Source organism: Homarus americanus, unplaced genomic scaffold, assembly GCF_018991925.1.
Source record: "Homarus americanus isolate GMGI-L3 unplaced genomic scaffold, GMGI_Hamer_2.0 scaffold43126, whole genome shotgun sequence".
In the NCBI taxonomy this organism is placed as follows: Eukaryota; Metazoa; Arthropoda; class Malacostraca; order Decapoda; family Nephropidae; genus Homarus; species Homarus americanus.
In genome coordinates this window covers 108,444-121,207 of record NW_024714808.1, presented here as the reverse complement: position 1 = coordinate 121,207, position 12,764 = coordinate 108,444, and the positions used below count along the sequence as shown (strand labels likewise).

At 46.5% G+C, this 12,764-nt stretch overlaps 1 protein-coding gene across 1 annotated transcript; it reads left to right on the top strand.

The window, feature by feature from the left end:
* Positions 1–1,586: 1,586 nt before the first annotated feature.
* LOC121879663 (formin-2-like) lies at positions 1,587–3,236 on the top strand. Its single transcript, XM_042386356.1, has one exon. The coding sequence runs from the start codon at positions 1,587–1,589 to the stop codon at positions 3,234–3,236; it is 1,650 nt and encodes a 549-aa protein (XP_042242290.1).
* Positions 3,237–12,764: the final 9,528 nt, after the last annotated feature.

Below are 12,764 nucleotides of genomic sequence, written 5' to 3'. Positions count from 1 at the left end.
GTGTGCGTGTGCGTGTGTGTGTGTTGGGACGACTAACTTGTTGACAGTGAAGTTGCTCTCTCCTGGAACGACACCGTGGTGCTGTTACTGCTGTGTCTGGTGATGCTGTGACTACTGTTGTTGTTAATGCTGTTTTTTGTTGAAGTCGATAGTGTTACTACCTGTTATAGACTGCCAACTACCATCCATGTCCTTCCTATCACCATCTTCATCGTCACACCTCCACGCTACCACCGCCATCACTACCACAATCACCACCACGCTACCATCACCACCATCACCACCACCACTACCACCATCTTCATCGGCACACCTCCACGCTACCACCGCCACCACTACCACAATCACCACCACCACACTACCATCACCCACCACCACACTACCACCATCACCACCCACACTTCTACCATCACCACCACCTTACTACCACCACTACCATCACCTGCACGCTACCACCACCACACTACCACCACCACCACCACCACCCTCCACCACACCATCCTACCCGCTACCATCACCACCACCTTACTACCACCACTACCTGTCCACCACCACTACCACCACCACCACCATCTCACCCACCACGCTACCCATCACCACCACCCTTACTACCACCACTACCACCATCACCACCACCACCACACTACCACCATCACCACCACGCTACCATCACCACCACCACGCTACCATCACCTTACTACCACCACTACCACCATCACCACCACCCTACTACCTTCCCTCCCACAGAACAATCGTCAGGAGAGAGAGAGAGGTCATCCAGCTACTAACGAAGACATTCAGTAGATGGTTCTTCCTGGCTGTGTTTCCGCCCGGTCCTGCCTGTGGTGGTCGTAGTATCCGGCTGGTGGTATCCGGCTGGTGGTATTCGGCTGGTAGATGTATCCGGTCATGTGATCAAGGCTTCTCTATTCTTTTATATCCCTGTCTTTCTCTGTGATGAGTTTCGTAATTTTCTATTTTCCAGGAGTATCTCTTGCGTGAAGGTCGACCTCGAGGGTAGGGGGGAGGGAGTAGGTGAAGGGCGAGCTTTTGTGTAGGTGAGGAGGAGGGAGGGAGAGATATTGACTTGTTCACAGTACATAACAACACTACTCCTGTCCACAGTACCAGGGTCAAATAGTCATTGGTGTCTCACTTGGGTTAGGGACGAATAAGAGTGTCAAGGAACTTTTTTTTTCATCTGTACGGTATTTTTATTATATCAGCTTAAGACTGTAGTTATAACTTTAGATGTATAGCTTTCTGTTAACTTATTTTCTGAAGGTATTGTTTCATTGTGTGTTTACTGTTAGGTATTGTTTGTTATTGTGTTTGTGTTGTTTGTTTGTTCGTTTGTTACTGTTCGAAATATTCTTAAGTCCGATATTTGATTATAATTGTATGATCTATGTCGATATAATTAAGGTAGTTATAGATTATGTTTGTTTCATACTTAATTGTGTGTGGTTGACAGCTTCTACACTGAACTAATGTCACGTGTTGTTTACAGGTGTGTGGTGGGCGGCGTACAGGTGTGATGGGCGGCCGGGGAGCCTCGGTGGTAGACGTGATCATGGTGTGAGGACATGGACGTGAGGACGGACGGGATGACCGACATGGCCGACCCCCGAAGGATCTCCCGCGTGGGGCTGCTCGACCCCCCTGGAGGAGGTCCTCACTCTCTGGACGCCTCCCTCCTCCTCCGGAACCTGCCTCCCTCCCCCGCCCCTAAACGCCACTCGGGCGGCTTCGATAACGTGGGTTTCGACTTGGAGTCTCTCGGGGAGGCAGCGAGACCCGGCAGTCGACGTCCTTTAGTGAGTGTCCACGTGAGGACTCTCCCGCCCGAGCAACATGTCCTGTCCTCCCTCAACAGGCAGCCCAAGTCTCTGCCACCCACGCCCATCCTCAACACCCACGCCCGCCGCTCCAGCCTCCCCCAGCAGCAGGAGGAGGAGAACAAGACAGGGTCGTGGAGACATCACATGGGTAGTGTAAGGGTCATTCAGGTACCCCACGACGCCAGGGACCAGACGTCTGACCTATCTAGTGGGGACGAGGCGAGGGTCGTGGTCAACGAGGAGTGGAGGGAAGGTGACGAGAGAGATGAGGCAGAGTCACCAGATGAAGAAGGAACAAGTGAGACGGTGAAGGTAGAGTTTAACGTAGTGGGTGCTGACGCCTCGCCCTGCGGCACTCCCCCACAGAAAACGAGCCCCATACAGAAAACGGTGTCTGGGTGGGTGTGCGGGCCTGCGGTCAGTGCGGGCGACAGTGTGGGAGAAACCATGGTGGAGGCAGGGGGAGCCACGCGGCCCTCCGCTGCCAGTAGTGTTTCCGTTGTGGCGCCGACGAGGATGGCGTCCAGTGCCCGAGTGTCTAGAGTGCCACTGCTGAGTGGTGCCCCCGTCAGTGTGTCCAGTGTAGTGTTGTGCGGGACTGCCAGCAGCACCACCACGGCGGCCCCCGCCGTCAGTGCACTAACCAAAGTGTCCAGTGTCAGGATTGTACCTACGCCCACGACCACGCCAACACCCAGTGTCAGTGGTCACGATACGCCCACTCACCAGGCCAGACCCAGCAACCCGGCCCCCAGACCAGCCCCCAGGCCAGCCCCCAGGCCTCCCAGACCCAACTCTTCTAGACCCAGCAGTCAGGTAGAGCCACTAGTTCATCACCCGCCGCAGGTGGCGGGGGACCCGCAGTCATCACAACAGCGGCCGCTCCAGCACCAACTTCCACTGCTGCACATGCAACAGCCGCCGCCGCAGCAGACACCGGGGCAGGAGCTGCAGCAGCAACACCAGCATCAACAACAACAACAAGAGGCCCGACGTGGGGAGAGGGAACGCCGTCGTGAACGTCGCCGGGAGCGGCGGGAGCGGCGCGCCCATCGGTCCGGGGCAGCCCTGGGCCAGCCAGGCCTGACCGACCTGGCAGACACCAACCCACCGCCTACCCTAGCCCACGACGCCCACCTGCCTGACCTGCTTCACTCCCACGTGCCGCCCCCGTACTCCACGCTGCCTGGAGGGGGACGCTCGCTAGGGGGGCTGATGGGGCCACCGCCCCCGGGGCCAGCTGGACCACCCCCACCACCTCCAATGCCCCTGCACGTGCCCCCTCCCCCACCCCCAGGGCCACCCCCTGGGTTCCCAGCCCCTGCCCCTGTGCCAGGCTCGCCCCTCAGACTGCCCCACGACAGCCCATGGCCTTTCTTCGGCTCCAGAAGGTAAGTACCCGGTGCCAGTGTACCTGTAGTGTATGACAGTTTCCCCGGCAGCTTATGGCGTCCATCAGTCGCGTCATAAAACAACATCACTGCAGACCGGCAGACGTTCATCACCTGGCGGACCTAACATTAACCACGCCATTTGTGGTAATACGGGATCGCCAGGCGCTCTTGGTTCCCCGTGCTGACGGTGTTTTAGGGCCCGTGTGTGCCCACGTCGGGGCCTGTATGGTGTGGAGGAGGGAGGGAGGTATGAGTGTGGGGAAGGGAGTGAGGCTGTGTGGTGCCCCAACACCCGGGGGCTGGCCAGACAGACCCACACCACCTCTCTCTCACATCTCTGCCTCCTCCTCCTCCTCCCAAACCTTACAGTACATGTTGTTGTACACCGAACAGTTTAGCACATGAGTCCCTCTAGCTGAGAGCTTGTACACATAGGAGTCTATATCATAATTATGTAGTGTGTCATGTGTGTGTACTAGTACTGCACATAAACTGCCCGTATGGTGGTCAGCTACACCCAGTCGCTCACCAGTACACCTGTGTGCTGACCAAAGTGTGAAACATCCTTCAGGTTTGTGTACAAGTCTGAATATATATCGCACAGTTGGCTCATGTTGTGTAGTGATGAATCCTGCGCCATAAGTTAGGTCAGTATGGTGAAGTGGGATGAGGTGAGGTTAGGTTAGGTGGGTAAGGTTAGGTTAGGTTAGGTTAGGTTAGGTTAGATTAGATTAGGTTAGGTGGGTAAGGTGAGTAGTCAAATTTGGACTCAAAGATGTACAGAGTTTTACCTGCTCCAGGTTTTTAGGCTTGTGTGATCCGAGTGGCTGGCTCCTTGTATGTGATCTGAGTGGCTGGCTCCTTGTCTGTGATCTGAGTGGCTGGTTCCTTGTCTGTGATCTGAGTGGCTGGCTCCTTGTATGTGATCTGAGTGGCTGGCTCCTTGTATGTGATCTGAGTGGCTGGCTCCTTGTCTGTGATCTGAGTGGCTGGCTCCTTGTCTGTGATCTGAGTGGCTGGTTCCTTGTCTGCGATCTGAGTGGCTGGTTCCTTGTCTGCGATCTGAATGGCTGGTTCCTTGTCTGTGATCTGAATGGCTTATTCAGAGTGTGTGTGTGATTGGTCAGACCAGTGACTCCATTTACCGCACATGTAAAACGGAAAAATTCTTTTTATTTACGGTATATTATTTCATCTTTTCAGTCAATGTTGTGTGAGTGTTGAGTTCCTCGCCTGTAACTTGTGTTGATTATATAGAGGAAGACTGTGGATATTTTACCGTGAACTGGTTATTAAATCAGACATTCTGTTTTAGTTATCGTCATGTAAAATCTAATCGAACATAACCTAATCCCACCTAATCAAACGTAACCTACCCTAGCCTAATCTAATTTAGTTTGATCTAATCTAATCCAACCTGACCCAATCTAACCAAACCTAATCTAAGATAACCTAATCCAACATAACATATGAGATAATATAACTCTTAATATCTTACTACATTCAACCGACTCACTTAAGTGGTTTCTGAGACTCTTGAGCTAAATCTTTCCTCGTATGTCAGAAAGTGTCACATTACCTCAACTTAAGCTTCGCCACAGAGATGAATTTTCTCAAAGGTTCGTAGATTCAATTTATCCAACTAACTGGATATAAGAGAACGTATATAATTGAGTTACTGTGATAGATTCTTAGTGGGTTACGGTATCTCATAGGTTCTCCCTCTAGTGTACCGCTTTAAGTTACGGTACAGAGATGAAAGTCAGAATTGAGTTGAATTTTTAGTGAACTTAACCATAACTAGATACATTCTCCTCACTCCGTATTGAAGATAAATAGGTAATTATTGACGACTACACCGCCTTCAAAATTCGACCTTATATCTGTATTTTTATGTCTAAATAAACTGTATCAATAACCTTTTTGGTGATTCTGAGCCATTGACGTAAGAATGCTTGAGTACCCTGACCCTGGTCCAGCCTGGGTCGACCTTCATGGAGACTCGGCCCTAGCAACTGGTGGCCTGACACTGGGGTGGCCACCTTTAATAACGTTCTATTGTTGGCTGTCAGTTGTTGTTGTTGTTTGTGGTCACTCGTCGTCAGGTCATCAGATTGGCTCTTCAGGTCAAATGGGCCCCCAGTCCTATTAGGCCCCAACCCCACCTCGACCATTATTGCTTATTGGGACTGATCCCCATTAGTGTGTGGGTTCGTGGGAGGTGAAGGCCATTGAATCTAAAACATAGGGCCCATTAGAATTGGTTACCCATTAGAATTGGTTGTGATTCATTCTCTTGGTTAAGTCCTGTTGGGACCTGTTAGGGCGGGGTCCAGTTGACCACGTTGGGGCCCGTTAAAAGCTTATTGTCCACTGTCAGTCTCCGCTTCTCCCCTTTAGCAGCTCTCTCCCCTTCTTCCTCCCCTCCTTCCCTTCCTACACTCCCCATTTATCTTCCTTAGCTCTTTCTCCTCCTCCGCCCCTCCCACTCCCCCCCCCTCCCTCCCCACCCCCAGAGTAAAATAAAAACACTCATATTTCTAATTCGCAAAAATCAACTACTGTGAAAAAGTTAATCATTATAAACAACAACTATATTTTTCCTCAGTCTCTTGATAATTCACATAAGGAGACTCCACTAAGTAGGATAATATTCGTAGTGTATTGTTAAGCTAAATATTGTCGTAGAAATATATATACTAAAAGCAATCTTGGGTTTATGGCTATTGTAATTTTGTGTATCAAGGTAAAATGTGGTTTAACTTACAATAGAAGTTATAAAGGAATTTTTTATATACTCCATAATGTTTTATTGTTTATGGTTGTGATATTTATTTTTCTTTTATTTGTCGATATTATTTTTGGTGTAATTTAGAAATATGACTTTACACTTTACTTAAGTTAAATACCTAACATTATACTTTTATTTATTGAAGTATTCTGAGTTAATGGTCTGACTATTTTTGTAGATATTAAAGAAAATTTAGTTTAATCCATTCCCAAAATTGACTGAAATGTTGTTTTAAATATATTCAGAAAAAAATTTGATATTAGTTCCTAAAAAAATTTCCTAAAACTTATAAATTCTAAGGCAAGATTTTTTACATGTACAAAGAAAATTCACAAAACATTTTAAAGTTTTTGGTCGTAAGTTTTTTTTATGGAGTAAAAGTTTGGTTCATCGAGAAGTGTTATATGTTGTCGAGGGCGAACACTGAGCGGGAACAGGTGTGTGAACATTAATTACAGGTACAAAAATAGCATCACCTGAAGATTAACCTTATTTCACCTGAAGATTAACCACCCCAGCTTATTTCACCAGAATATTAACCACCTTAACACTATTTGGGGGATGATGTTAAGTTTGTCTTATTATTATTATTATTAGTTACTTTTTATATTTTTTTAGTATTTATGAGTCTCTCTCTCTCTCTCTCTCTCTCTCTCTCTCTCTCTATAAAAGCAACAATAGACTTTTAAACCACAAGGAGAGAGATGCTGGGCGGGGAGTGGTGGTGCTGGGTGGGTGGGGGTGGTGTTTGCAGTTATTGGGTAGTAGTGATGGTGGTGGCGGCAAACGAGTAAGGTAAGAAGTGCTGGGTGGTTGACTGGTAGTAGTGGTGGTGGTGAGAGGGTTGAGGTGGTAAGTGTGGGTGTTCCGCACCAGTGGTCACCTTCAAGCAGCGTGGGGGTACACCTTGCTCTGTGGCCGCGTCAAAACAGCGGGGTGATGCAGGGCGGTGGGCTGCCTCCTACACTCTTTGCTCCCGCTGCAGAATTCCTCTTAACCTAACCAAACCTGTCGTAAAATAGTTTAATCTCAACATATGGTAATTAAGTATATCTAAACACATTTTAACATTACGTAACTTAACAGGATTTATCGAAATTTTAACTTTACCTATTTTAACCTAAGGTAACTTATCTTATGGTTGTATTTTTTTAACATGGTGTAGTATAAAATAATTTATCATATTTTTACCTACCATAACTTAGCCTAAACTGAGGTAAATTTAATTAAGTATAAATTAACTTTAGCGTATCAAACTTTACATAACGCCTCTTGAGTTTAACTTAACCTATTATAACTTAATTTAACGTAACTTAACACACACACACACACACACACACACACACACACACACACACACACACACACACACACTTTCACTACCACCGTGACCCAGGGAATGTGTGTGTGTGTGTGTGGTTGCCAGAGAGTTATTGCAGGTTGTTGTTGTGGTGTTGTTACCTCACGTCACCTGACCCACACATCACCTGACGACCAGCCTCCAGTTGCGACAGATAAGATCATCCTCTCCTCCTTAACTAAGATAAATGGTTGTGTCCTCCAGCATCCTGCACCTGACAGGTAATTGGAGAGGCGAGGATGACATCTATGGAGTCAGGTTTTCATTGAGATTTGTTGAGGATTAATTATGGTGTTAATTAATCGAATCACCTGAAAATTAGACACCTTAGTTTATCTTAATTGATGATTAGATATCCCTTCCTTTCTTCTCCTACCCCTTTCCTCCTTCATCTACACCCTTCCTCCTCCTCCCTCTTCCCTCATTCCCCTCCTCCTCTCCCTCCCTCCCTTTCATTCTCTGTTCCCCCTTCCTCTTCCTATCCTCGTTTCTCCTCCTCCCCCTTTCCCCTCCTCCTCCCCTCCTTCCCCTCCCCCTTCCCTCCCCTCCCCTATTCCCCTCCTCCCTCTCCTCTCTCCCTCCTCAGCCTTTCTCCCCTTCCTCCCCCCCTCAAATGATGAGCCTGATGGCCAGACCGTCACTACCCACACACCAGGTTATAAAGTATTACCACCTGTATTTTTTTACCTGTTTACTCACCTTGATCACCGCCTCTTCTGACCTGACTGGTGTTTTTTTTTTTTGCACGTTTGAGGGATATTGTTTACGGTTTAATGTATATAGGAACGTTTTGTATTTGTTAATAATGCTGTTTAGATCCAGGGTGTTCTGTGGGTGTTTATTGCGGTGTGGTAGAGTGCGTTTATCGAACATTCTCACTCATTCATCTAGCGTGCCCTCGTAACTTTCTCTCTCACTCACTCACTCATCTACTCGCTCTCCTAGTCACTCACTCACCCCTTTCACTCACTTACTCAATCACTCACCATCTAATACTCCCCTGCGTGCACTCACTCACCTAGCGTGCACTCATTAATTAATTAACTGGAATAGCAGGTGTACGGAACATCATTGGTTACCTGGGCTCTACCTGCCGTCCACTCTGGGATTATTGGGTCTGTGTGAGGCATCGTTATGGTTGTGTGTGTGTGTGTGTGTCTGTGTATGTTTGCATGTATGTATGTACAGTATATATTCAAGGGAGTGTTATGTGTATATGTTTGTGTGTGTCCATGAAGGGCTGTGTGTGTGTTGACATAGCTCTGGTAATATGTGTGTGTGTGTGTGTGTTGCTCCATCTGTGGTTTAATCTTACTATATTTTCTCTGGTCATGTTGACAGTATCACTCCGCGTGTGGCCGACAGTTGGTCACCGCAGTGTGTGTGTGTGTGTGTGTGTGTGTGTGTGTGTTAGTGTTACTTCATCAGCGATATTACAGGTATAAAACCACATACAGGTACATAGATTTACATTTTACAGGTACAGGTATATAGATTTACAGGTACAGCTACATAAATTTTATTAATTTACGCAACAATACAAGTACATTTACATAACTTTAATATAACTTGTAATTACGATAATTTTTCTTCTAACTCATAATTACGAAAAAATTTCTTCTAACTCATAACTACGAAAGATTTTCCTCTAACTCATGATTACGATAATTTTTCTTGTAACTTCTAACTACGTCAATATAGTGTTCTTCCAATCTGTGTTCAGTAAACATATATAGATAGAATATAGTCTCGGTGTGATTTTGAAGCCATTTTGTGTTTAATATTTTTATGTGTCGTGGTTTAAGGCGGTCAGTTAGATACGTGTTGACATCTGTTACCGAGAGTCTTGGCCCTGAGGTGTGTTATGACGAAGCTCTCTCTCTCTCTCTCTCTCTCTCTCTCTCTTTCCTCTTCTTGTTTACACTGTTGGCAGTTGTTTGGTGTAGAAAAGCATACAAGGAATTTTGATATGTGTAATATTGAGGGAGTAGAATATAGAAAGGTCCATATTACGGAGAGACAGACAAACAGCGAGAGGAGAGAGAGAGAGAGATGTGTATCATTTAAGGCAGTGGTTCTCAACCTTGTTTGCCCCATGCACCCCTTTCACCATATGTCAGAATGTCATTCCCTCCTCCTTTCCAAGATTGTCTGCCTCAAAACGTGCATTCCAAATAATATGCATATAATACTGAAAATCCTTTATTTTTTCCATATTAGTATCAGTTTCCCCCCCCCTGAAAACCTGAGGGGGGAAATTCCCCCCTGGTTGAGAACCCCTGCTTTAAGGGATACTAGTGTTCTCATGTTACCAGGTGGCTGGCTAATGAGTGAACGGTACCTGGGCGATAATTGGCTTCAGGTAGATTGTTGTTGTTGTTAGTGTGTGTGTGTGTGTGTTGGTAGGGCCGGACACACACGTCAGCCTCTGGTAAACATACTCACAGCCACATACAGCATGACCAAGACGCTGCCTCGAGTTACAGGGACACTCTATCTTGTTTTGCATCCCCTCCCTCTGTCTCCTTCCTCCCACCCCCCTCTGCTTTCTCTCCCTTCTCCTTCCTCCCTCCACTCTGTTCCATCCCTCTCCCTTCTTTTCCTCTCCCTCCCTCATTTTCTCCTCTCACTCTCTTCCCTCCCCTTCACTCTCTTCTCTCCCCTTCACTCTCTTCTCTCCCCTTCACTCTCTTCCCTCCCCTTCACTCTCTTCTCTCCCCTTCACTCTCTTCTCTCCCCTTCACTCTCTTCCCTCCCCTTCACTCTCTTCCCTCCCCTTCACTCTCTTCTCTCCCACAAGTGCTGTCTGTGAAAAGTACAAAAGCAGCATGAGCAGTAGGTCTCCCTTAAGCAGTGTCTGTCTGTCTGTTAAAAGGCCAGAGTTCTCGCATCTCGTCTGCTGTTGTAATTCTCTCTCTGGTAGAGTAAAAACTTGTCCTCTGAGAATTCGATTGTGATCGTGTTGAACAGTACGGCCTCTGTTAGTCCCCACTATGGCCACTCTGTTAGACCCCACTATGGCCACTCTGTTAGACCCCACTATGGCCACTCTGTTAGACCCCACTATGGCCACTCTGTTAGACCCCACTATGGCCACTCTGTTAGACCCCACTATGGCCTCTCTGATATGATGGTGGTGATAGTGGTGAGAGGTTACTTGTGGTGTTTTGGGTTGGTGGTGAAAGTGATAGTGATGACGTGAGATGAAACCGATGATGCCACAACTACTCTTACTTGTGTTAAGGAATGATGGTGACGATAGTGATATTTCGCTGTGTGGTGGTAGTAGTGGTCATGCTGGTGGTGGGGATGGTGGTAGTAGTGGTCATACTGGTGGTGGGGATGGTGGTAGTAGTGGTCATACTGGTGGTGGGGATGGTGGTAGTAGTGGTCATACTGGTGGTGGGGATGGTGGTAGTAGTGGTCATACTGGTGGTGGTGATGGTGGTAGTAGTGGTCATACTGGTGGTGTGGATGGTGCAAGAGTCGCCACGCACCCACCAGTGGTCAGTCAGCCAGCCCCCTTGACCCCAGGCTGGTGAATCATGGTAGATAATAATGGTTGTGGTGGATGGTGGTGGAGGGTGGCGGTGGTAGAGGTGGTGAAGGGTAGCGGTGGTGGGGGGGACGGGGGGTAGAGGTGATGGAGGGTAGAAGGGCCCCTCCCGCCGGTGTGTTGCAAACCTCAACAAGAATGAGAATGTCTCTGGCACATTACCTGAACTAGTGATTCCCAAACACACACGATCATATTTTTTCTTTCTCCACCTAAGAGTGAAAGGTGTGTGTGTGTGTGTGTGTGTGTGTGTGTGTGTGTGTGTGTGTGTGTGTGTGTGTGTGTGTGTGTGTGTGTGTGTGTGTGTGTGTGTGTGTGTGTGTGTGTGTGTGTGTGTGTGTGTGTGTGTGTGTGTGTGTGTGTGTGTGTGTGTGTGTGTCACTTTCTGTTTACTTCATGATGCGGGAAGATTGTTTGTTGTTTGCCTCATGACATGCATTTTAACTTGTTTGCTTCTTGTTGTTTACTTTACCTCTCATCTACCTCACCTGGCATCTACCTCATCAGCTGGACTCGTCACCAAGCGTCCCAGGTGAGGGTGCATCAGACGGGCTACTTGACGGATAGCGACTGACAGAGATCTTGTGTAGTGACCCAGGGACGTGTGTACTGAGTGTGTTGACGTCATGTTACCTGTCTCGTGTTACTTTGTGGTTCATTGATGTTACTTAGATTTCACCTGGTGTGTGAGATGGTGTTACTTGACGTCGTGTTACCTGTCTTGTGCTACTTGGTCGTCCATTGATATACCTTAGAGATCATCTGATGTAAGCTTGGTGTTCCTTGACGTCCTGTATCCTTTCTCGTGTTACTTTCTGGTTTACTAGTGTTACTTACTTAGAGATCACCCGATGTGAACTTACGAGACGATGTTACTAGAATCACGAGTTACTTGAATGTTACTGAGAGATCCTGAGACAATATGTTACCTGAGTTATTTAATAATTTTACCTGTTACCTGAGTGTCGTGTTACACTTACCTGTCACGTTACGTCAGTGTCACTTGACGTTATAGAGGTGTCATTTGGTGTCACCCAGAAGTGTCAATGAGCGGAGGTGATGGTGTCGGTAAGAGGCTGACAAGGACTTAAGATACATTGTGGGTTAAGCTGAACATAATTAGTCGTAAAGTGTTGGAGTAATGTGTCATTTTGATCCTTATTACAATATTAATTAAAGATGAAGGAGTTTATCCATATTTCATTAATTTTGGGTTTGTTTCATTGTGTTTCGTTCTTGTTGTGATCTGTAATTCATCCATATGTCTTTATTTATAGTTTATTTTATATAATTTCGTTCTGGTAATTTTCAATAAATTTATCTACAGTTCATTAATTATTGGTTTATTTTATTGCATTTCGTTCATGACGTGATCAGTAATTTCGTTCACATTTTCTTATTTACGGTTTATTTCACTTCATTTCGTTCTTGTTATGAAGCTTTTACACACAATCTATCTTATTTAGTTGTGAAATGAATATACCTGTACTGACAGAACATATTGAATAAAAATAAACACATTCTCGTCACGTGTTTACCTTTGAAGCAGGTAAACCTAATTAGACCGCTGCACCACCTGACATTTTGGCCAATCCGGAGAAATATTATGGCGAGGAATATAAATAGAATGTTTTCATTGGTCGGCCACAACACCTGTCATACTTTAATTAAACTTGCTGGTGGGTTCTACAGGTGTGTGTGTGTGTGTGTGTACACCTAGTCTTACACGTCCCTTACCTAACCAAACCTAACCTAACTCATCCCGAACCAACTTTACCTAACCTAACGCTACCTTGGTGAAGGGGTTAGATTAAATTTGATA